Source organism: Muntiacus reevesi, chromosome 17, assembly GCF_963930625.1.
Source record: "Muntiacus reevesi chromosome 17, mMunRee1.1, whole genome shotgun sequence".
NCBI lineage: Eukaryota > Metazoa > Chordata > Mammalia > Artiodactyla > Cervidae > Muntiacus > Muntiacus reevesi.
The window spans coordinates 57,791,134-57,816,636 of NC_089265.1; the positions used below are offsets into that span (position 1 = coordinate 57,791,134).

At 42.3% G+C, this 25,503-nt stretch overlaps 2 protein-coding genes across 9 annotated transcripts in view; one reads left to right on the plus strand and one right to left on the minus strand.

The window, feature by feature from the left end:
* DCAF10 (DDB1 and CUL4 associated factor 10) overlaps positions 1-2,320 on the plus strand; it is a 59,699-nt gene extending 57,379 nt beyond the window's left edge. The window contains exon 8 of the transcript XR_010659503.1: positions 1,304-2,320. The gene's annotated coding sequence lies outside the window, so the exon portion shown is untranslated. The remainder of the gene's footprint in view (positions 1-1,303) is intronic.
* A 2,538-nt stretch (positions 2,321-4,858) lies between these two features.
* SLC25A51 (solute carrier family 25 member 51) lies at positions 4,859-23,808 on the minus strand. Of its 8 annotated transcripts, none has more exons than XM_065908021.1 (5): positions 23,702-23,808; positions 22,742-22,887; positions 20,617-20,763; positions 19,809-19,933; positions 4,859-9,346 (listed from the first exon to the last, which is right to left on the minus strand). In XM_065908021.1, the coding sequence occupies exon 5, from the start codon at positions 9,303-9,305 to the stop codon at positions 8,412-8,414; it is 894 nt and encodes a 297-aa protein (XP_065764093.1). In that variant the 5' UTR covers positions 9,306-9,346; positions 19,809-19,933; positions 20,617-20,763; positions 22,742-22,887; positions 23,702-23,808; the 3' UTR covers positions 4,859-8,411. The 8 variants fall into 8 exon arrangements, with proteins under 8 accessions (XP_065764093.1, XP_065764095.1, XP_065764094.1 ...); XM_065908023.1 differs by lacking the exon at positions 23,702-23,808 and adding an exon at positions 23,127-23,695; XM_065908022.1 differs by lacking the exon at positions 22,742-22,887 and having other exon boundaries at positions 23,702-23,806.
* Positions 23,809-25,503: the final 1,695 nt, after the last annotated feature.

A 25,503-nucleotide genomic window follows, 5' to 3' on the forward strand; every position in this document is an offset into this window, starting at 1 on the left:
ATTCTAAACTTTTTTGATCATGTAATTCCTAACAGAAAAAGTTAAGAGAAGACACTCTAAATTTTGGTTATTTATAAATTATATACATATTATACTCATCTATTATATACATCATAAAACATGTATAAAGGAAACTTTAGAAGGATAAGATGTCTAAAAAAATCAAAGTTCTACATTACCTCCTGCACTTTCATGGTTCACCCTGTCTTTCCACTGGCATATGACACTTCCCTTTGTGAAGGCTGCTGCTCTAAAACACAGAACTGGCATTTTACACTGAACACACATTGAGATCTGAACCATTCACATCTGTGCACTAAAGTTCTGGCCATTTACAAGTTTATTCAATATGAATGTGTATCATTTCATAAATGATTTATTCTGTGAAAATTATTCATACCGATAGGAAGCAGTTGATAGTTTTTTGTCAAGCTGTAAACAGTGATTAGTTCTCATACAAATTTAGAACATGTTTTATTTTTCACACTGCTCCCTAGAATGACATCTATATTATTTAACAGTGTGATTGACAGTTCATTTTGCCATACTATTTTAAATTTACTAGAAAAATGACAATCCTACTTGGGATGCTAACTTTTGGTAAGTCATTGAAAAGGAAAATAGAGTGAATCTCCTTCCGATTATTTTGAGAAATTAATCATTCTTTAGATAATTTTACCATAGCATTAATGATCACTATTTCAATTATTCCTGAAATATGACTGACATATTTTAGATTATTTAAATATAATTTAAATAGAAGAGATTTGGCATGCATTAATACTAAAGAATTAATGATTTATGTTAGTTTCCTATTACTGATATAACAAATTTCCAAAAACTTAATGGCTAAGAGATTTCCTTCTAGGCCCTTCCCTTCCAGCAGAGAACAGGAAAAGTGGTGCAGGCATTAGCAGCACCAGGAGGGCTTGTTAAAAGGTTGCTAGGCTGACATCCAGGGATGTTGACTTCACAGGTCTGGGGTGGGAACCCCTGTTTTGTATTTCTAGCCAGTTCCCATTGATGCTGTAGATCTGGGGACCACAGTTTGAGAACCAGGGATATAGAAAATGTAGTTTAGGTTTAGTTTTTTCATGGATGACAGTTCCATGAACCTCTGTGAAAATAAAGAAAGCCAGTTTGGAGAACATCTTAACTTTGGAGGTTGAGAGAGGGATAACCATGCTTCCCGTCAGCTACAGCGTCCTCCTTCAGCGAGAGCTAGAGCTCAGACTTCCCTATTTTCAAATGGTACTTATGTTACTGAGCAGTTAATTATGCCAAGATCATCTTATCTTCTCAGGAACAGACCTGGTGCTGTGTGGCCTATCTTCTAACTACACGAGAGGAGTCACTACAGAAACACAGGGACCTCCAAACAGCTTGCAACAGCTGCGGACATGGTAACAGTTCAGGGACAGAAGTTGTAACCAGGGCACAGACCACGCAGAAGTTTTTAAACCCTTTTTGGTGGGTGGGGGATGGATGGCTGTCTCTTTTGAAAGCTATTTAAATTATGGGTCCATGAGCCTGCTCTGTTTAAATTAACTTGCAAAAGCCCATCACTATAAAAGATTAGTTTTTGGGTAAAATGAAAAATCCAAATTTTGTTCTAAAAGGATTACTTTCTTAAAGTTAAATACAAAAGTGTCTGATCGGTTCTGAATACATTATTCTTAGGGAGCTATTACCTTAAGAGATTTTGTGGATGTATACAATAAACGTTTGTATAAAAGAAGAACTTCCTGGCCTTTATTAAAAGTTGCAGAGTACTGGCAGGAAGATCATGATGCCCACCTACCTCAGTCACTTCAGGTGTGAGTAAACCACTCACTTGCGGGGTAGTCTTAAGGAAAACGCTAATAACAGCGTCAGCTTATCACAAGCCCTGTCCCAGTCTGGCATGTGTCCTGGGCCTGAGGAGAGGGAGCTGGTGGCCACCACATCATTAGCAGGACGAGTGGGAAGGCTGAGTGAGTAATATGCCACAGGCTCGTGTTCCCCTCCAGCAGGTGTTTCCATGTGGCGTCCTGACTTCATGGCAATCTAAGAATTAGCAGTATAGTAAAAGAACCGAATCGAGTCTCTCAATATGTTGCTGACATCAAATACTGTGCTAACACCCTAATGATTTTTCTTAACACTTTATTATGAGATGTTCAAAACATACAGCAAGGTTGGAAGAATCTCACAGGGAATATATGTTTACCAAGACTCAGCTGTCAACACTTTACCAAGTTTGCTATGTCATTATCCAATAGTCTCTCCACCTATCAATCCATCTTCATCTTTGATGTATTTTCATAAATGAATTGCAGACATCTACACCTATGCTTCTAAAACTCCTCGGCAATACATATCATTAACTAAAGTTCAATATTTTTCTTTTGTTAAATTTCCATACAATGAAGTGCACAAATATTAACGGTACTTTTGCTAAAGAAGTTTAGGCAAATGCATACACCTATATATCCACACCCCTATTCAAAATATATTCTTATTTACCATCACCCCAAGAAAGTTCCTTCATGCCCCTTCCCAGGGACAACCACTTTTTTTCCCTACCAGATTTGCCTGTTCTAGGACTTCATATAAATGGACTCAGACATTATGTATTCCCCATGACGATTTTTAAAAGACAAATTCCTAAGAAATTCAAAGTGTCTCTGAAACAGGTAGAATAGTGACAAAGACAACCTCTGGGATCAGACTCTGACGCACTTGCTGAGCAGGTGTCATGAGTGCCTCTACTCTGGGGATACAGACGAGACAGATCTCCTCTGCCCTCAAGGAGTTCACACGGTCTAGGGGACACAGCCCACACGTCCTGGTCAGAGTCCTGGAGTTGAGACGGTCATCACGTGCCACAGAAGGAGACCTAATCCACTCTGGAAACCAGTAGGGAATCAAGGGAAATTTAACGTTGTACCTAGGAACTTGTCTCAGGCAGCCAATACTCTGTACTATCCGCAGTTCTAGAATCTTGTAACTCAAAATGATTTGCCTTTAAAAGGGCAGTTTTACAATACTGAGACGTCAGGCGTTCTGCCAAAAAAACCGATAAACTGATATTGGGGTTACTGTTTTCTCTAGTTTAAATTGATATAAACTCAGATGCTGTATTCAGCATTGCTTCCAAATGTAAAAACACCATGCTTTTCTGTTCCCGGACCACAAGTGGCAGAAGTTTTGATGGGCTCCAAAACAGCAACAGCAAAGCTTTAAATCTTCCCTGACTTTGCCTTAGCTTTCTCAAGGCTTATCACACCCATTATATCTCCAAGTTTAGGTCCTCACTTCCTAACTCGTTTTCACTCATTACCTTCAAATTTTGCACACAAATTAAAAATGAAAAGTACTTGGATCCCTTATATACCAACTTTCCCCAATGGCTGTTTTCTAGTGGGGAAATAGGAGGAGGGGAGCCCAAGAAAATGTGATGGTATTGGAATTTGTTTAATCTTTTTCCAGCGAAGTATGACAGGGTTCTTTTATCCAAAGGGAAAGGAGAAAGCTATCCACCAGGAGCCACCTATTGCTACAGATACGATGACCCTTCGAAGAAATTAGTTTCTTTTTCCTATCATTTGACACAAAAAGTTGGCTAGCATCTCAGTGTAACTAAATGCATTCCCCTTTTTTGGTGTTCTGTCAGAAGCAAGTCACTGCTGACTAATGACTGGAGAGAAGTGAACTGTACATTGATGGTAAAAGGAAGAGCAACTACCGAGGTGGTCTGCTTTAAACAAGTCATGGCATTTCTGCAGTAACAAAGCAGCAGACAGTGACAAACTCATTTTAAGGATACCTTCTTCTTCCCCTTCTCAGTCAGCCTGACTCAGCGGAGTTCCACAGTTCACAAACAGCTGCAAGAATAGAAAAATGAAGTGCCTGTCCATTGGAATCCTGCTGCAGTTGCAGACCTCCCCAGGCCTCCCACCCTGCGTCACACTGTGAGAAATGCTCTACTCCCCTCACTCTGCCTGCAGTTTACAATGACATTTCATCAGAGGATGTGCTGAACACCCCTTTTATGATAAATTTCTTAAAAAATTCTAAAACTGGAATGTTTTAGAAGAATTATTAATATATGGCAACTGCTTCCTCATCTGGCGGTCCTCATCAGGCAAGCTCAACTATCTGTAGGGTCAGGGAGCACCTTACAATTTAACGTGTAAACCAACAGTGCAGCTCATGATTTCACAGTCTCCTAACAGAAACAAGCAGAATGAAATTAAAAGCAGATATAAAAAGCTCAGAAAGCACCAATATCCAGACCATTTAGCTTGGGAATAAGCATGACCTGAAGATAAGTGAAGTTGCTCAGTGGTGTCTGACTCTTTGCAACCCCATGGACTGTAGCCCACCGGGCTCCTCCATCTATGGGATTTTCCAGGCAAGGATACTGGAGTGGGCTGCCATTTCCTTCTCCAGGGGACCTTCCCAACCCGGGGATCGAACTGGGTCTCCTGCACTGCGGGCAGATGCTTTACCGTCTGAGCCACCAGGGAACCAAAGCCTGAAGACACATTATTATAACGCAAAGTATTAGTAAGCTGACTTTACCAAGACCCTTTATACTCAGTAAGGGAAGAGCTCATTTGGAAAAGAACCTTAAAAACAAAAAGGCTTTGCAGTCAACGTATTTAGAAAAGAAACTTACTTGTAACTTTTCTTGACCAAACAAAATGGATCAGTGAAGAACTGTTTTACCTACAAAGTTATCAGGTGGAGTCACTAAGAGTCAAGGTAGCATGCTAAATGGTCTACCAAGAAAAAGACTAAGAGACCAACCTACTACAAAAAGCAAAGTGCTAGTAACTGTAACCCACACAAGAGAAGACCAAATAGAAAGGCCTTTAAAAAAGAAAAACAAAAAACTTTATTCCAAACAGAAATACCAAAAGAAGCACATTAACTCAAACATTTAACAGATTTCATTTAAAGGCATATAGTCACAAAACTCAAAATATCAAACAAAACCAGCTGTGTGTGCTTAACCACCTTTAATAATGAAACTTTAAAAAAGGAAACATATAGAGACTCCCCCACAATCTGGGAGCCAGTTAGGCAAGCATATATTCAGTATTAGGCAAAAAGGCAGCATTAAAAACTAAAAATCCTCAAATTTAAGGAGAATGCCTATTCAAGTCTTTGATACTCATTTATAGCACACGAGAAAACAGATTATTTTCAAAGCATGAAGTCTGAGTGCTTACCCTTTCTTTAAATGTGATCGCCACTGGCCTTCATCTTGACTGCATACCCCTCACACGACAGTACTTCATCTACACTGAATAGTCGTGGTCAGTCTGACTGGCTTACCGTGAAGGCCTCCAGGACCACTGTCGTCATCCTCTTAAGGTCTGTATGGCCTTAGTTATAACTGAGTCTCACCACGTTCTCAGCTAGGGAACTTCAGGTCTTCAAAGCTGTTTATATATACACAGTTCTGTTTCATTGCACAATTCACAATATATAGCAGGTGATTATATGTAATATTGACTACTGAGACAAAAGCACCGACTGTCTCCAACTACAAGAGAAACAAAAGACACACTCGCCACCACACAGAGGCTGTGTTTACTCTGTAGTGCGTCCTGAGGGTTCACACCACGCTAAGGGTGTTAAGTATAGAATCTATCACGTATTTTTGGTGGCATCAGAATGAAGTATAGGAGGCAAGACCCAAACTGCCCTCTGCTCGGAGCCGTCTGCCCCACGTGTGTAACAGAAAGGCCACTTTTAAAGCTTTTCAGATAAAGTTATTCAATCATTATATGCCTTTTCAAAATTATCACTAGTTCATACTAAAGGTAAAAACAATAGTTAGAATCTCTTACTTACTAATAACACATTTTGACTTCTTTTAAATTTCAGACAAAGCTGTTGGCTACCACAAGTTCTGTTGAGTTTTCCTCAAATTTAAGAAACTATTAGGACAACACAAAACCATCCCTGGTAATGTATTTGCAGTTTGGTCTTCAAAAGCTGTAAAGAGTAACAAAGAAATCAATAAAGTGAGTTAAAACCATTAAAAAAGATTTATTGTTTTTAAATGCCACATGTTTGAGATAGCAGAAGCCAAAGCAGCCTTCCAATTTTCACTTTGCTTCTATTTCACCAAAGTGCTTTAGAGTTTAGATTTCTGTCACCTACATGGAGTGTATAGGCAAAAGGAAGCCCTGAAGAACTGAACAAAGTGGAGCCCACCCGCAGGGCCAGGGCGTGACCGCAGGCTGACCCACCCGCTGCAAGTCGAGCACCCAGACACGCCCGAGAGCGCAGGACACACCAGAGAACCAGAGGTCCAGGCACCGCAGAGCCTCTGCTGCCCATCCCTGAAACCGGTTCAAATCCTGACTCTGCTCCACAGGCCAAAAGATGCCACTCGCATTTACCTGGCGTTAAATCCTTTCTCAAACGCTTGCACCTGCACCTTGGTTTCTAGAATGAACTGCCATTCCAGCACAGCATCACCAAAGAGCCTCTGCAGAGCTGGTGAGCTTCATCACCACCTGGCAAACACGTGACGACGCCCCCTGACCCCTCACAGCGGGAAGGATGATGGTCCTGTCGCCTGGCCAGCCGTCCCGCACTGAGACGTAAACATCTTTTTTGGACTGCCTGTCCAGGAACTGAGTAAACTACCATTTGAGGCCCTAGTTTGGTTTTGGTCAGCATGTGCACATGTTCACATGCCATCATCCAGAGCGATGAAAGACTGATAAAAGCTAGGCGCCCTGCCCCAGGTCACATGCTGGAAAGCCGTCTTAACCACGTAACAGCTACACATGTGGGTTGTTTAAAAGCTGATAACCCATCTTTCTAGGATATCTGGTATGTTTTACTAGTTATTCAATACCAACTGAATGAACCAACTTTGCTTTTTTATCTGGAAAAAAATATTTTAAAATCTGATTCCTTTGACAAGCAAATTTGTCTGTTAGGTGACGGATAACTATGCTACTCAGCTATCACCAACTTCTAGAATTTAAAACTAATATTTCAAATATCTTTATTTAGGCCTTATCCTCTCAAACTCTCTTACTATTTAAATGATAAGATGGTAAAACTGGATTCCCAAAATGTAAAGATCCTAACAGAAGTTTCTGTTTCCAAGACTAAAATTAAAAAAGACAGCTTAACACTGTGGGTGAAAGTTATCCTGAGTTTTTTCCCCTCCTTCTTGGGAACACTTAGAAACCAGAAAAAAAAAAAAAAAAAAAAAAAAAAAATCTGAGGTCCAATTAATAGACTTCCAAAATAAAATGGAAGCACTTTTGTTGTTTTTTAAAGGGAGTTTCAAGAGAATAGGATACCTGAAAATGACAAACTAAAACTCAAAGGAAAAAAGAAAAACTTCAGAGTTCTTCACTAAGTTGGCAGAAACAATTCAAAGTTGAGCTAAGCAGAGCTAGATCTGAAATACAATTTCAGGTTTCCCCTGCATTCCCACGGAACCTTTCGTAAGCCGAAATGGCACAGAGTGAAGCAGCAATTACTTTTTGTAAAAGCAAAAATCATCTTCAGATTTCTTTTGGTTAGTGGAAACAGGTACTAATGTAGGTCTTATGTAAAAAGCAAAGTGGCATAAAGGAAACTCTGGAAAAGTGGGGATACCTATAATATGAAATTTAACGGGATGAAACAAAATTAACAAAATTTAAGTCTCCAGATCTTTTGGCAATGAAATAAGTGAAATATAAAAATATTTTGGAAAGGTTTAAGGTCAAGTTCAGAACTACACAGAAAACTTTCAATCCTAGAAAGCAAACCTTAAATGCTTGAGTCTACCATGTCTAGACAAATAACTCAGAAAATGACCATCACAAGAAGTGCTTAGCTTCAAAACAAATACAAGCAATTTATCATGAAAAGCCTACACATAATAAACTACTTTTCTTCTCTCTTCTGCTCCATTGTTCTACCATGTACATGCTTAAGTTCACAAAAACTACCCTTTGCAACTCCCCCTAAGAGCAGAGAAGCAAGAAATAGAGTAACAAAAGGAAGCCTGAGAATTCATGGGACCCTAAAAGCCTTTACTCTGGCTGGTCATGGCCACTTATGTTTCGGTACAGAAGACTTCTGGAAAAAAGAATCACACCTTGGCTGTTTGTTTCCTTGTCAAAAAAGCTATCAGAGAGACAGCTACTAACAAGGCAACTGGCCTAAAGGTCTCAGATAATGATTTAAAAAAATCCCACCCCGCTGAAAAAGAACCTTTAAATTTTCCAACTGAAACCTTTTATTCTGAATTTGTTGGGGCTTAAGGAAAATAGCTTTGCCCAGAATGCACTGTGCCCTGGAGTTATGACACCAATTTGCATTTGGCCCATTAGAAACAAGGCCAAATTGCATCCATCTTAGGTCTATTCAGTCGACAAATGGCACTGAACCAATTTCTTTCATATAATCTTTAACAAGAACTCGTAAGTCGCATTAATTATGCCCCAAGAGATGAGGGACCGGTGGTAATTCAGATGGGCACCTCGGAAAAGATTTGTCAGCTTCCTGTCCCGTTCTAGCCAGATTTTTTGGAAAACCTTGGGGAAAGACTGAAACTCCCCGCCAATCTGAGACTGCATGCGCGTCTTTACGACATTGACTGGAAAAAACAAGATTCCCAACATGGCGCCCAGCAGGCCCCCACAGATAAAATCATTGACCAAGTGAGCGCGGTGAGTCGTGGCGGTAGGCAGCTGCTCCTTTATGGGGCCGCGCAGGCCAAAGAAAAGCACATTGCTAAATCCGTTACGGAAGAGAACGGGCACCAAGCCTCGGTAATACTCTCGAATTCCATGGCATTTCAGTGCCTTGAAAGCCTGGTACGTGTTTGTAAATTTGTCATGATGCTTGTGGTCCTGAAGCAATGTTTGGACTCTTTCCAGAGGAGTGAAAATTGCTTCTGTTGTCCCTGCAAGGACTGCGGCCATGCTGCGGGTTGCAAACTCTGGGGAACTGATATGCTTACGGAGAAGGCAAGATAAATCCTCATACAGACCAAACATGAGTGCCAGTGTGGTTGTCTTCTGCATTAACGGGGGGAGGATTCCGCGATACAAGTTTCGAAATCCGTCCCTCCTCAACTGCAGTACGGCATCCCGGGTTTTGATTCCATACAGCTGTTGCCGAAAGAGGACCTTCTGGATGGGAAATGTGATCGCGATGTTGTTGAAGGCCGCACAGCAGCCGCACAGGTAATGCTTCATCTCACTGACACTTGCAATGTGAGGTGCTATATCTTGCTTTGAAGATGTTAGGATTGGGGGCCTCTTTTCATGAGCTTCTGAATCCATCATGTTGCTTAAGATCTTTCTCCGTCACAAAGGACCTTTTTAACCTACAAACAACCAAATGATAATAGGTAAACCTTTATATACAGTACTTAACATATGAAAAATTCCCCTAACCTTTCCTCCAATTTTTGGACTCGGGGGGGGGGGGGCAGGCGGCCTGAAGCCCTTTCAGCAGTCCAGGGGGTCCTCTCTTTTCCAGCTACATATCTGCATGAGCCTGGATTTTCTGCATATACTTCAACCAAAACAATTTACTACAACAGATCAAATGCAGAGGTAGATATGAGATCCCACTCACCTTTTAAGCTGTACATTAAAGAGACTTACAAAACTGTAAAACATATTTCTCGTTAATTTTTTGGGAGGGAAAATAATTATTTTTCATGAAAACGTGTTGCTTATGTTAACATGTAATGGGTTTATTGCTGTTATTCTAAAGTGAATTAATAAATATTTTAAAATTTTGTTTTTATTTCTAAGACCATGAATATTAATTCATACAAATAAAGGCTCTTTGGGGGTTCACAAAATTTTTTTAAGTTTGTAAAGGGACCAAAAAATCTGAGAACCACACGACTAGATCATATGTAATGCCTAAACTACATAATGGTACATGCTATTATCCTTCTGAAACAGATTCAAAGGGCTCTTGTAAGTAATAAAATAACAAGACACACATTCAATCATTCTGCCTGCTAACACTTACTTAGTATCTACTGTTAACTAGGTCCTCTGCTAAGTGCTAGATATTCAAAGACAAGGAACTTGCAGTCTAACAGAGGACTGCCAAGGCAGACACCCACTCCAGGCAGCACCTCCTGTGATAAGCATCTCCTGTGGGGACACAGCTAAGGGACAGCGAGCGCATACTCTGTGACGTGGAGGCTGGGAGGACAGAGTCAGACGGCCTGCAGGTATACGCTACACACCACTGTCACATGCTCAATTCTCAGAAACAGCTCCACAAACACTACCTTCCCAGCTTTACCAACGAAAAACCAGTATCCCCTTCATCCAAGGTACAGTGAGCAGCTGGTGGAGCTGCCGCCTTGAGATGAAGTCTGCCTCCGAGTTCCCGCTCCTCTGGTCACACCACAGACGGCAGTGGCGTTGGGAGGCTGTCCCGGGACAGGCTGGCTGTACCAGACCATGCTGAGAAAGACCCGAAGCCTCAATACCGAGGCTTAGCCCACTGAATAGAATGAAGGCAAGGTCCTACCCCTGGAATACATCCGCTTTCTAAAAAAAGCCAGATTACTCCTTGCCAGTCATCCACAACCTGATTAAAAACAAGCAAAGGACTTGAACAGATGTTACTCCAAAGATCTACAAAAGGACCAAGAGACATACAGAAAGATGCTCAACATCACTTATTGTCAGAGAAATGCAAATGAAGACCTCAGACTCATTAGGACAGCTGCTATTAGAAAAGAAAAGGAAAGAGCAAGTGTTTAGCGGGGATGTAAAATGGTGCATCCATTAGGGCAGAGAGTATGGCAGTTCTTCAAAAAACTAAAAACAGAACTACCATATGAGATCATCACCAATCCCACCTCTGGGTACACATCCAAAAGAATTCATCGCAGGGTTTCCAAGAGATTTCTGCACATTCAAGTTCACAGAACTATTCACAGAGCCAAGAGGTGAAAGCAACCCCAGGGTCTGGATATATAAACAAAACATGGCACATACATACAATAGAGTATTATGTAGCCTTAAAAAGGAAGGACATTCTGTTACATGCTACAACATGAATCAACTGTGAGGATAAGGGGAAATAAACCAGTTATAAAAGGACAAATAACCATGTAATTCCACTTACACAAGTACCTAAAGTAGTCAAATTCATAGAAATGAAAAGTGGGATGAATGGTGGTTACCATAGGCTGGGGGAGGTGGGAACAGAGTTCTACTGTTCACTAATGTGTATAGTTTCAGTTCTACAAGATGAAAAACTTCCGAGATCTGTTTTGTAACAATGTAAATACATTTAATGTTACTGAATTTACACTTAAAATTGGTTAAGATGGTAAATCTTAGGATACTTTTTTTTTAACCGCATACCTAGAAAGAATACATATAAGAGTTTCGATTATAAATAATTACAAGAATAAAATAGGCCACTTAAACCATCTAGGTCTTTGACATGTGACCAAAAAAAAAAAAAAACCCCACCTCCCTTCCTAAACAAATTTACTGTTCTTTCCTCCCCATACCACACACATGCTGCTGTAAACTGCTAATCATTCAGGACAGAAGATGTTAAAGAGAAATGTCATCACGTGAAGTTGGAGCAGAGTGAGGCGCAGAATCAGAAAGCGTAGGTTCAGTTGACATGTGCAGGAGCCACAGACACGGGTCAGAAAACACAGAACATACCTACACGAGTCTAGTTTTCCTTCTAGAAATACAGCTTGGGGACATAGTTATTAATAGAAGAGGTACACGAAGACTCAACTACAGGACAATTGCAACAAGGCTCTTAACAGAAATAGAGAGTCAAAATTAAAATGTGGAACAGAAAGACGCGCACTGCATAAATGAAGATGTAGCCAACTGACAGGATGTCATACAGGTACTCAAAGGAGTATTTACATTTAAGGCTCAGTATATTCATTTGAATTGTTAATGGTGTTAATGAAGTGTTGGATAGCAGTGAGTCCTTTTTTGGATAAAGTATCACAGAAAAAATAAAAAATAAGGGAGAATACTTTTATTGACATGGCACAATCACATTTTTATTAATATATTTAGATAAGAAATAGAAAAGCCAAAATTAGTTTTATATTTTCTGATTTCATAATAATGCTGTATTTTCCTTTTCTATATTTTTCAAGTTGAATTAGTTGGAGACAGTGATAAATCTAAAGGTCTAATCAGGACAAAAGGCCAACAGTGACAGAGGGACGTGACCAAAGGCAAGCTGCTGCAGCTCCCCGAGGCTGCTTCCACACGTACAAGCAGCCAAGGCCACCCACCCTCACTCAGAAGTCAGCTGCCGAGGACAGCTGCCAGGACCCGTGTGTGCTGGGGACACAGCGAGCTCTGAACTGGGTTCTTCTGCTTGCCTCACTCAGACTCGCATGATAACATCATCAAGATGTCTTCATTCACTTCTGTGAGGAATGTCTTCTTCTTTGCCTGCTTTTACACTGGTCTCCTGTCTCTAAGAGATTTTAATTCAACGCCTTTATTCAAGTCCTGTAATGTTCAGAGGTTAGGGATAAACAGGACCTTGGCCTCAGGGGAGACACGACATGCAGATGACTGGGTCACAGTGTGATAAATGCAACCAGAGGAACACGGGCGAGGTATAAGCTGTCTGGAGGGACAGACAGGGTGGGCTGGGACTCCCGGGCAGGGCTCTGAAGGTGAACAGGACTCTGGCTGTACGTAAGCGTGAAGCACATTGGCCAAAGGCAGCACTGGCTAAGACGGAGGCCCCGTATCAGGGAGCAGCAGCATCCTATTCCTGAGGAGCGGGTCTGGCTGGAGCTTACTGTGGAGGGCGACGGCTGCGTGGCAGTCTGACACAAACGCTGGCTGGGACCGCATCACCAGAGACCTCATGATGATCCAAGACCCTCCGATGCTGTGATGTTTTGTTTTTTCCCCTTTCTCGTGTGAAGCCAATAGAAACAAACTATTTTCCTTAGGCATGTTATACCAAGATCTGTGTGCCCTTTTTCCAGAAGACAGGACAGACTATATTAAGTAGAAAATGTAACACCTATAAACTCTAGCCCAATGGCTGTTAGCAGTTGGAGCTGGCTTGCTATCACATTTCTATTAGAAAAGATAAACATGCCCTCAGTTGAGAAGAATTATGCCTGGAAACCACTGCAGCCCCAATGGACTATAGCCTGCCAGGCTCCTCTGTCCATGGAATTCTCCAGGCAAGGATACTGCAGTAGGCTCCCATGTCCTTCTCCAAAGAAAGCCTGCCCCAAAAAAGGTAGTAACAGGAGTCAGGAACTCCCCTCTCTGCAGTCACCCGGTCACACCTGCAAAATCAGACAGCGCCAGGGCCCTAACCCTCCCTGTCCACTCCCATCACCAGAGAAGCTGCACTGCCCCTGGACACCAGAACACTGTGTCCACCTGAACAAACGGCACCTCTGGCAGAGGCTGGAGGACTGCGACTCGTCTCTAAATGCTGCTTAGTACTATCACGATGGGGAATAAAGGGACGGTAAAAACGGTGGCTGCTGAGGGGGTTGGGAGAGGGATGGAGCACCAGTTTAGGGTCAGCAGATGCGAAGCTATTATACAGAGAATGGATAACAAGGTCCCAGCATACAGCACAGGAAATTATGTTCAATATCCCGGGATAAGCCGCGATGGTAAATACGAAAGAGAAAGTATATATACAAACATAGATAATGGAATTACTTTGCTGTAGGGTACAAAATTACACTGTAAATCAACCATGCTTCAATAAACTAAACTAAAAAAAACACACATTTAAAAAAGATGTATATTTCTCAAGAGAAAAATAGAAGTGCAATTAATAAAATACACGTATGTCCTCTCCTCCAAGCTCACTGCTCTAGTCCAGGTCCTCTTCCTCTCCCGCCTGACCACTGACAAACCCTCTTTACTAGTCAGCCTGACTCTAATCACACACTCCATCCCATCCCCACCAACCTCTCCATCATTAAAAAACCTGCCAACAGCAGCAGATACCCCAGTGTTTTGAATGGTCATATACTAGTTTATCCGGAGAAGGCAATGGCACCCCACTCCAGTACTCTTACCTGGAAAATCCCATGGACGGAGGAGCCTGGTGGGCTGCAGTCCATGGGGTTGCGAAGAGTTGGATATGACTGAGCGACTTCACTTTCACTTTTCACTTTTATGCATTGGAGAAGGAAATGGCAACCCACTCCAGTGTTCTTGCCTGGGGAATCCCAGGGATGGGGTGGCACAGAGTCAAACACGACTGAAGGGACTTAGCAGGCTTAGCAGCATAGTAGTTTATCAAATGGATATATTATATGTAATTTATTCTACCTCTTATTCATGGTTGCTGTTTCTGATTTTTTCCTTTTAAACAATGCTGCAATGGGCAACTTTGTAACTACACCTGGGGAACTCTCACAAATTTACCTGTAGGGTAAAATCTTTAGAATGGACTGCTGGTCAAACTGCAGTACATTTTAATTAGAAAGCTATGCCAAATTGCCCCCAGAAACCTTACCTGTGATTTACATTTCCATTAAGTGTATGCGAGTTCCCAGTTTCCCTACCATTTCCAGCACCACATGTTAAACAGTAATTTCTGCCCATCTGATGGGTGAAAAAAAACTTGCCACTGAAATTTCTTGATCAAAATTGAGCATTTTTAGTATTTATTGGCCATTTGAATTTCTTTTTACTGTAAAATTTCACATTATCCATTTTTCTGAAGGCATTTTGTTTTTCTGTTAAGTTGTAAGATTTCTTTGTATCTGAAGAAAATCAATCCTAGTACATTAAGTAAGTTGTGGCAAATACTTTCTCCACTTTGTATCATCTTTGTGATACTGAAGTTCCTACTATGGATACGACACCTACTGATTCTGGCCTCGAGGTTGTGTGTGCTCCATAGAAGGCCTTCACTATTCTTGAAGTATAAACACGGATTATAAGTAATCCACACTTCCTTCTGCAACTTCTGTGGTTTTCATTTACCACTTTAAGTTTCCAGGTACACTTGAGTGTATTTTTGTCATATTCTTCTCCAAAATCTTGGTATTTCATAGAAGTGACTTTATAAATTTAAATAACTCACTTTCTCTAAATTGAACCTTTAAAAAAAAAAAAAAAACGTCCCTGACAAGGATGTGCTTTCTTCCTATTTACTTTTTAGAAACTTTAGCGGCATTTAAGATTTTGTTCACGGATCTTGAAATTTCTCATGACCAGGTATTTTACCTTTTTAGTCCCTATTATGAAAGAGTTATTTTCTTCCAATTAATTTTCTGCTCTTTGTCTGAGTATGAAGCAGTTACCAGTTTCTGTATATTAAGGCTAAAGGCGGCCAACAGCCTCTTATTTCTCAGGTTTTTTTGGTCGATCTGCTTGTTTCCACTACATAAAATATCAAATAACTTTGCCTTCTCCTTTATAGTATGTATCTTTCTTATTGGATTGAAACTACGGTAATAGTAAACATCCTTATACTCTGACATCTGTGGGAATTCCAGTATGTGAAGCATGATGCTGGCTTTTGGTTTGAGGAACATGAAGTTCTTATCATCTGACTGTTTATAACCCAAGTCCTAGCAGTTTCAAGTTTATGTGGGGAAACAAGTCATCATGATACAAAAATATTCACTGATCAACTGGACCATATAAAATTTGTTCCCACTCAAGCAATCTGTTTACCATCTCTCCCTGCCCATCTTTAGGACTGGGCTGCCAACATGAAGTGATAATGTCTTCCCAGAGCTATTACACAATTTCATCTGACAAATTACACTGTAACCCCCAACACTTCATTCTGCATTCACTCTAAGAATTAGTACACCTACAATGATAATTTCAGCCCCTGCCCCCTGCCATTTACTAGGAAATTTGTTTCCCATTAAAAATGGATTCCATTTTTCTAACACTCAGTTCAGTTACTCAGTCATGTTACTCCTTGCAACCCCATGGACCGCAGCATACCAGGCCTCCCTGTCCATCACCAACTCCTGGAGCCTACTCAAACTCATGTCCATCATGTTGGTGATGCCATCCAACCATCTCATCCTCTGCCATTCCCTTCTCCTCCTGCCTTCAGTCTTTCCCAGCATCAGGGTCTTTTCTGATCAGTCAGTTCTTGGCATCAGGTGGCCAAAGTATTGGAATTTCAGCTCCAGCATCAGTCCTTCCAACGAATATTCAGGACTGATTTCCTTTAGGATGGACTAGGTGGATCTCCCTGCAGTCCAAAGGACTCTCAACACATGTAAATCCATGGCTGATTCATGTCAACGTAGGGCAAAAACCACTACAATATTGTAAAGTAATTAGCCTCCAACTAATAAACGGGAAAGAAAAAAGTGAATCTTCTCCAACACCGCAGTTCAAAAGCATCAATTCTTCCATGCTCAGCTTGCTTTACAGTCCAACTCTCACATCCATACATGACCACTGGAAAAACCATAGCCTTGACTAGACGGACCTTTGTTGGTAAGGTAATGTCTCTGCTTTATAATACGCTGTTGGAAAAGACCCTGATGCTGGGAGGGATTGGGGGCGGGAGGAGAAGGGGACGACAGAGGATGAGATGGTTGGATGGCATCACCAACTTGATGGACACGGGTCTGAGTAAACTCCGGGAGTTGGTGATGGACAGGGAGGCCTGGTCTGCTGCGATTCATGGGGTCGCAAAGAGTTGGACACGACTGAGTGACTGAACTGGCTGACTGAATGAGGTTGGTCATAACTTTTCTTCCAAGGAGCAAGCGTCTTTTAATTTCATGGCTGCAGTCACCATCTGCAGTGATTTTGGAGTCCCCCAAAATAAAGTCTGTCACTGTTTCCATTGTTTCCCCATCTATTTGCCATGAAGTGATGGGACTGGATGCCATGATCTTAGTTTTCTGAATTTTGAGTTTTAAGCCAACTTTATTACTCTCCTCTTTCACTTTCATAAAGAGGCTCGTTAGTTCTTTGCTTTCTGCCATAAGGATGGTGTCATCTGCGTATCTGAGGTTATTGATATTTCTCCCGGCAATCCTGATTCCAGACTGTGCTTCATCCAGCCCAGCATTTCGCATGGTGTACTCTGCATGTAAGTTAAATAAGCAGGGTGACAATATACAGCCTTGACTTACTCCTTTCCTGATTTGGAACCAGTCTGTTGTCTCATATCCAGTTCTGTTGCTTCTTGACCTGTATACAGATTTCTCAAGAGGCAGGTCAGGTGGTCTGGTATTCCCATTTCTGGAAGAATTTCCCCCAGTTTGTAGTGATCCACACAGTCAAAGGCTTTGGCATAGTCAATAAAGCAAAAGGAGATGTTTTTCTGGAACTCTCTGTTCTGATGATCCAGCGGATGTTGGTGATTTGATCTCTGGTTCCTCTGCCTTTTCTAAATCCAGCTTGAACATCTGGGAGTTCACAGTTCACGTATTGCTGAAGCCTGGCTTGGAGAATTTTGAGCATTACTTTGCTAGTGTGTGAGATGAGTACAATTGTGTGGTAGTTTGAGCATTCTTTGGCATTGCCTTTGGGATTGGAATGAAAATTGACCTTTTCCAGTCCAGTGGCCACTGCTGAGTTTTCCAGATTTGCTGGCATATTGAGTGCAGCACTTTCACAGCATCATCTTTTAGGATTTGAAACAGCTCAACCGGAATTCCATCACCTCCACTAGCTTTGTTTGTAGTGATGCTTCCTAAGGCCCACTTGACTTCACATTACAAGATGTCTGGCTCTACCATCGTGGTTATCTGGGTCATGAAGATCTTTTTTGTATAGTTCTTCTGTGTATTCTGGGACCCCTTCTTAATATCTTCTGCTTCTGTTAGGTCTATACCATTTCTGTCCTTTATTGTATTCACCTTTGCATGAAATGTTCCCTTGGTATCTCTTAACTTTCTTGAAGAGATCTCTAGTCTTTCCCATTCTATTGTTTTCTTCTATTTCTCTGCATTGATCGCTGAGGAAGCCTTTCTTATCTCTCCTTGCTATTTGGAATTCTGCAAATAGGGGTATCTTTCCTTTTCTCCTTTGCTTTTCATTTCTCTCCTTTTCTCAGCTATGTGTAAGGCCTCCTCAGACAACCATCTTGCCTTTTGCATTTTTCTTGGGGACAGTCTTGATCACTGCCTCCTGTACAATGTCACGAACATCCGCTCATAGTTCTTCAGGCACTTGATCAGGTCTAATGAATCCCTTGAATATATTTGTCAGTTCCGCTATATAATGGTAAAGGATTTGATTCAGGTCACACCTGAATGGTCTAGTGGTTTTCCCTACTTTCTTCGATTAAAGTCTGAATTTAGCAATAAGGAGTTCATGATCTGAGCCACAGTCAGCCCCTGGTCTTGCTTTTGCTGACTGTATAGAGCTTCTCCATCTTTGAGCACAAAGGATACAATCAATGTGATTTCTATATTGACCATCTGGTGACGTCCATGCGTACAGTCTTATGTGTTGTTGGAAGAGGGTGTTTGCTATGACCAGTGCGTTCTCTTGGCAAAACTCTGTTAGCCTTTGCCCTGCTTCATTCTGTACTCCAAGGCCAAATTTGCCTGTTACTCCAGGTAGCTCTTGACTTTCTACTTTTGCATTCCAGTCCCCTATAATGAAAAGGACATCTTTTTGGGGTGTTAGTTCTAGAAGGTCTTATAGGTCTTCATAGAACCTTTCAACTTCAGCCTCTTCAATATTACTGGTCGGGGCATAGACTTGGATTACTGTGATACTGAATGGTTTACCTTGGAAACAAACAGAGATCATTCTCTTGTTTTTGAGATCACATCCAAGTCCTGCATTTTGGACTCTTTTGTTGACTATGATGGCTACTCCATTTCTTCTAAGGGATTCTTTCCCACAGTAGTAGACATAATGGTCATCTGAGTTAAGTTCCCCCATTCCAGTCCATTTTAGTTCACTGATTCCTAAAATGTCAATGTTCACTCTTGCCATCTCCTGTTTGAGCACTTCCAATTTGCCTTGGTTCATGGCTCTAACATTCCAGGTTCCTGTGCAGTATTTTTCTTTACAGCATCGCACTTTACTTCTATTACCCGTCACATCCACAACTGGGTGTTGTTTTTGCTTTGACCACTAATAATCAACTAATAAGGGCCTCTTCGTTTTTTCAAACATTAGAAGGGAATACACATTTATTTCTGTTTTACCATCACCTCCACCCTTTTCCACCACCACTACACTAGGAATCCATCTTGAACTCTGGTCAGTTGCTTTCAGGAAGCTACTGAGAGGATCCTATGGACCCTGGAGACAGAGCCAGTTAACATTTAACAGGTACAGATAATTGCCTGTGTTCCTGAGTTCAAATACTGGTTGAATTATGTATATACTGTGTGACTTTCGACAAGTTACTTCATGTCTCTATGGCTTAGTTTCCTTGTTTATAAAATAAGAATGCTTATCTACCTCACAGGCCAGCCAATTAATTGAATAAATACATAGGAAGCACCCAGGAAAGTAATCTACGGCACAACAGATGGCTGGACAAGGATAAAGTGCTATTGTTCTTTTCTGATGTGTTTGTTTGGTATACACGCGAGTGCACTGCTTGACAATTTGTCACCCTTGCAATCCTACTTGGCCACAGTGAAACATTCGTTGAATGTACCACTACAGATGGCTAATATTTTAAAATTTCACATCATTATTCATAACATATTGAGTTTCCGATTTCAGTACTACCTTCATGTAAAGTTCAGATGTCAACGTTCCATTCCCTTTGTAAAAGAATTCTGTCATTTTTCCTTCTTTAAGCTGGTAAACAATTTAAATCTTATCATAATTATCTTTTTCTTGAAAGTTAAAAGAATTCACCTGAAACACCATCTGGGCCCGGTGTTTTGGGGGATGGTAGCGTTTCAAAGACCTTCTCAATTTCTTCCATTGTTACTGGTCTGTTAGGTTCACTTTCCAGAGCCAACTGTGATAACTGGATTTCCCTAGACAGAACAAAAAAAAGTCTGATTTATTTAGTTTTATAAAGCACTTGTTATTTAAAAGAATACTTTTAACCTTGTGTGTCTATATTCCCTTTTTTCTTGAGCAAGGCAGCCAGTTTAACTAACTCACATTCCTCTCATCACAGCAAAGAACCAGTTTTTAAATTTACCAATTTTACCATGTTTCAGTTTTCAAAAATTTTCTTTTTCTTCTTCATCATCTTATTTCTCCTGCTCTGGGTTTATTTTCTTCTAATTTCTTGAAGGGAAATTTCTTATTTTTATGTATTCTTTGTTTCATAATTTGAGTATTCAAGGTTTTGTATATTTTGCTTTAATCAAAACCTTTACCATTCCTTTTTAAGCCATTCCACAGAACGTTTTGGTCTAATTGGTGGTTACCTTACCATCTGTATCGTCTCCTGTTCTTCACCACAGTGGCTTTGATCTGGGATGACATGCACCCTTTCCAGAGTCCAGGCCTGTTTAGGGTTCATGCATCACAGCATATCTTTAACTTATGCTCAGGAGAAGAGAATCTTTCTTGTGTAGGAAAGATACTATATGGATGAACCTTGCTATCTGACAACTACCCTCTAGTCTGAAAAGGTCCAATGACAAAACACCCTGAGGGTGACCTTCACCAGTGGGAGAACAAAGCAGCTGCAGGCAGCCAAGCTCACCAAGTCCACGGCTGAGGGTTTTGACCACAGTGGGACACAGTCACGCGTGTACATGAGCCTGGAGTATCCAGGCTCCATAACAGACTCGCCACAGAAAGAAAATCAAACAGAGACTTTTCAAAGTGGCCATCTTTCTGCCGGATCATGCTGAAATACAGAGCGAGAGGGAAAGAAACTGAGATCTTAAAATGAAGCCAGGAATGTTAAAAAGTCCCTGTTCTGTTCTGAGCTTTTAGTCCATCCAGGACAAAAAGGATTTTCCAGCACAGATACGAGAAGCTGCAGATCTGGTATCTAGCTGGGGCCTCCTTGACCTGCTGATGGCATTATTTTGACTTTTTTCCTGGAAAAGCACTTTTGATAAAAGCTGTATAGACTTCCTCCTTCATACTGAAAGTAATTTATATAGTACTGGCATTGTGCCATGGAGTATTTGAAGACTCAATTTTTAAACTTGTTAACCTGTTTCTGACAGTGCTAACTCCCCTTTCAACAGATGTCTCCCTTAATTCAGGATATGATCTGTATGTATGACAGCTGTCCTTCACACACAACTTTTGTGGGTATGCATAAATCTGACTTTGGGAGAACTAGAAAAAAAACAATTTTTAAACTTGTTTAAAACAGATCTACTATTACAGTTTGTGCTCTTAAACTAAAGGCATCAACAGCATTTTTAGTTAAAGAAAAATTGTCCTATAAACGCTTGAGAAGTTTGCCAGGGCATAGAGTTTGATAATTATTAATCGATCAGTCTTCTATATCCTTTCTTATCGTTTCAGTTGCCAGACATGAGTTTAAACTCTTACTAGTACTACACTTGTCAATCTAAGATTAACCAACATTTTAAAAACAACTTATCATAGAAATACTTTATATCCATGTAATGCTTTGCTCTTCAGTTTCAGGAATAACCAATGTTAAAACCAACAAAAACATCCAGATTCATGTATGCTGTTATGCCACAACACAGTGACAATTTGTAAATGTAAAAAAATTTCATTTTTACATACAAAACACATGACAATCTAAATTATAAAGTCACAACCTACAAGCTGTTTATACATCCCTGATAACACAAACCAAGATACTTGTACATCTGAACAACAAAATTTTGTTCATGTTCACTCTTAATTACTGGAATGGTACTTGCATTACTTTACAAAATTTTGCAAATTAAAGTACTTCAACTAGTTTTGTCATGACCCTTTGGGTCTGCTATTAAACAAACAGAAAACTGTGGTTAATAGAAGCCAGTCAGTCATTTCTTGACTACTGTACTAAATTATTTTAAGAAATCTAAAGAACATATGTACATTTAGGGTTTCAGAGTTTTAAAAAATAAGCCTGGACTTAGGAAAAAGGAACATAATGAAATCTTTCCAGACTTCACAGATTTACAGCTTTCTCCCTCATTTCATCCTACACACTAGGATAGTGTGAAGAGGTTTTCAATTCAGCAACAGAAGGAAGGCTACTGTGCAGGATATTCTTCTGTAGCAAAATGTAAAATTTTGCATGTTTATCTAGAGTGTGAACATGACTAAATTTCTTTGCTAAACTGATCTATATACTTAAATTCTTTAACATGGATAATAATTCTTTGCAATTTATTGCAAAACTTATTTGCCATAATTTTACATTTGCTTGCTACCTAAAACACTCAAACTATGTCAACATTAGGAAACAAAGTTAATTAAGCTGACTTTTATTAAACTCCAAGTGTCAATCAAACTTCTGTGGCAGAAAAAAACAGTGTAAAGTCTAAATGCTCACTGTAATTTACAGCCCACGGGATAAGACCAAGATGTGATCCAGCACAAAGGTCTTTGTGCAAAAACTGGGGAGAAAGCAACTGTAATTCTCAAAGGATGTTGACTCCCGCAAGTCAGCAGGTCTGAGTCAGCATTCAGAGCAAGATTAATCTGGGTTCTAGTCCTAGTTAGGACACTATCTTGCTACTATAAATACAAAGCAACGTCTATAATTTAAAAATTCCACTTCTCTGGGCTAACTTTAATCTACCAAAGGAGAAACCAGATAAATGCACTCTCTCTTAAAGGTAACAGCTTGTGATCTTTCCTTGGGATGCACTCGAGGTGACTCCAGATCCAAAGCGCCTAACCTGTGCTCTGGAACCACTAGCGGGCCCAACCAGTGCTGACACCTTTTGATTTTATGGAATTCTTTCAAAACAAGGGCACTACAGAGTTACTTTACGGGCTTCTGTTTCTCTGCTTGCAGGTGGGGATTAAGACCAGGTGTGTACAGCTGTAAGGGGCAAAAAAGAAAAGCGTAAATAAAGCTGAGACATCAACACGCTCCACCTAGATAAGCTTAGTAATTGGTACAGAGATTTTCAATTAACAATGCCCACCCCCACTTCTCCACCATCACCAAAAAAATAAAAATAAAAATAAAAAACCAGCCTAGTACAACGGAGTTTCTCGCAACGCGAAGCAACATGGTGTCGCAGAACAAGCATTGTCTGGCCGGGTAGCTGAACTTACCGCTCCGCTGGCGTCCATTTCCCCGGCCTGTGGCTAAGGGGGAGGGGAGGGGAGTGGACGGGATCGTCCAGGCCTCTCCAGTCCCTGACATTCAACGGAACCAGAGGTCCCGGAATCCCAGGCCCCGAGACGGCAGGAGCCCTTCAGCGGTCCCAGCGCCGCGCTCCCAGGACTCGGGCAAAGCCCGGCCCCTCCCCGCCCCGCTATCAGGGCTCGCCGGGAGGCACCTCCCCGCCCGGGGCGCGCCCAAACGGACGCACAGCCTCCTCCGCCGAAAAGGCTCTTCCCGGCAGCCAGACGGCGCCCTCGGCCCGGAAAGGCCCGGTGGCAGGCGGCAGAGCAGGGAGCCTAGAGCTGGCCCCGGCGACCGCGGACCCCACCCGGGATGGCGCGCGCGGGAACTGCGGGGCGCACCGAGGGGAGGCAGTGCGCGCGCGCGGACGGGGGTGGGCGCCCAGCAACCGCGCCAGAGGGCCGGGCAGACGGCCTCCTCAGAGCCGCCTTCGTGCTTCCACTCACTCCACGCGGAGGCCGGGGACACCCCGTGCTTTCCTCTCGCCTGCCTCCCCACTCACCCATCGCCGCGGGCGCCCGGCTTCCACGCCCGGCAGCGGCCCGCCCGCAGGTTGGTGAGCCCGCGAGCCGGCGCAGGCGCAGACCTTGACCGACCCAGCGCTCTGGGCGGGGCGTGACGCGCGGGCGGGGCGTGACGCGTGGGCGGGGCGTGACGCGGTGGGCGGGGCGTGACGCGGCCGGCGCCGCCGAGCCCGGTCACGTGAGGGAGACGCTGACGCACCACCTCTCCGTAATCCCGCGGAGGGTCAGGTGAGGCCGGCTAACTCCTGGCAGCGGTTCGCCGCCGCGGGGCAGGTGTTGGGTCACCCATCACACCTGTCGTCGGGCTGTGGGGTTCCGCTTGCTGGACTAGCGCGCCCCTGGTGTACGGTGGCCCTGCCGCGCCACAAACAGCCAACGCTTTTGCTCGTGCGCGGCCTGTGGGAGGACCCCTGGGAATCGGCAGTTGTGGATGCAAGCTTGCACGTGGGCCTAGGCCTGCAAAGCCCCCACCTCGCTACCGTTTGTGCCATTGGTTAGATTTCATCAAACGCTTGGAGCTGCCTTTGGTCAGCTACTGATACTGCAGTTCACAGAACACCGTTAGAGTTTACAAATGTGTGTGCTCTAAAACACACAGATGATTTTAAAGCCCCGTTTCCTTCCATTTCAGACAACTTGCACGTCTTGGACTCCACTGCACTCAGAGTTAGGAGGCCTGGGTCAAGTCATAGCGACCCTGAGCCCCAGATCTCTGGAAAGGAACGCCTGCCTCGCATCTCTCTTGGCCTTTGTAAGAATCACTGGGAATAACGATCTGACTCTTATCAACTGGAAGGCACATGGATGTGAGGGACCGAAGGAAATGGAAAGGTCAGCCTGGGAGCGAGGTCCTCTGGAGGATCATCAAATATGTGATGGCGTACCAGGTGACTCGTTGCTAAAGAATCTGCCTGCCCATGTAGAAGGTGCAAGAGCCCCTGGTTCCATCCCCGGGTGAGGAAGATCCCCTGGAGTAGGACATGAAAACCCACTCCACTATTCTTGCCTGGAAAATTCCATGGACAGAGGAGCCTGGCGGGCTACAGTCCATAGGGTTGCAAAAAAGAGTCAGACACAACTTACAACTAAACAACAACGACATGCTCTTGACTTGGGGTTTGTTCAGTGAGCAGCTCCACTGGGTGAAACAAGGTGGGGTGGCTCTCTCTGTGTACCTCCCCTGAGAGCACTTGGTAGATACTGACTGCTTGAGCTGGTCTGCTGAACTGCTTCTTGTGATGTGGGAGGCCATGCTACCTAATTTCAGCCAGGGCTCTGCTGAGGTACCTACTGTGTACCACTGTGTTCTCTTGGGGGAGCTTAGAGTGCAGAGAAGGCTGTAAAAGCCATAACTGAAAATTCAGAAGCATGGGGGGGCCTTTCCCCTTAAGAAAGAAACAGGGATGGCTTCATAGAGGAGGAAGTGTTGAATTGGGCCTTGGAGGATAGTGAGTGAAATTTGGACTAGTGAGGGAAGTCATAGCAGAAGGAGATAAGATTGTAAAGGTCAGGAGGTGGGGTCTGATGTTGCAAACCTTGACAGTTAGATGCAGGCATCTGGCATCTAACTAGTGTGCATAGATAGATTTCAGGCTCCACGGATAATGACAAGGCCATTCTGTACCTTGAAATCATTAAAATTGGGCAACAGTTGGGGAAAGGCATTTATGCCAGAATTATGTTTGCCCTGTCGTGTGTGAATTCCTATTTGGATGTATTATTTGAAAAATAAATAAATTAGGCAGGCACCCAGTGTGTTCATAGCATAAATAATTCATTT

Coding starts and splice junctions, on each gene's coding strand:
- SLC25A51 (XM_065908021.1), bottom strand. CDS start 9,305: ATGATGGATTCAGAAGCTCATGAAAAGAGGCCCCCAATCCTAACATCT.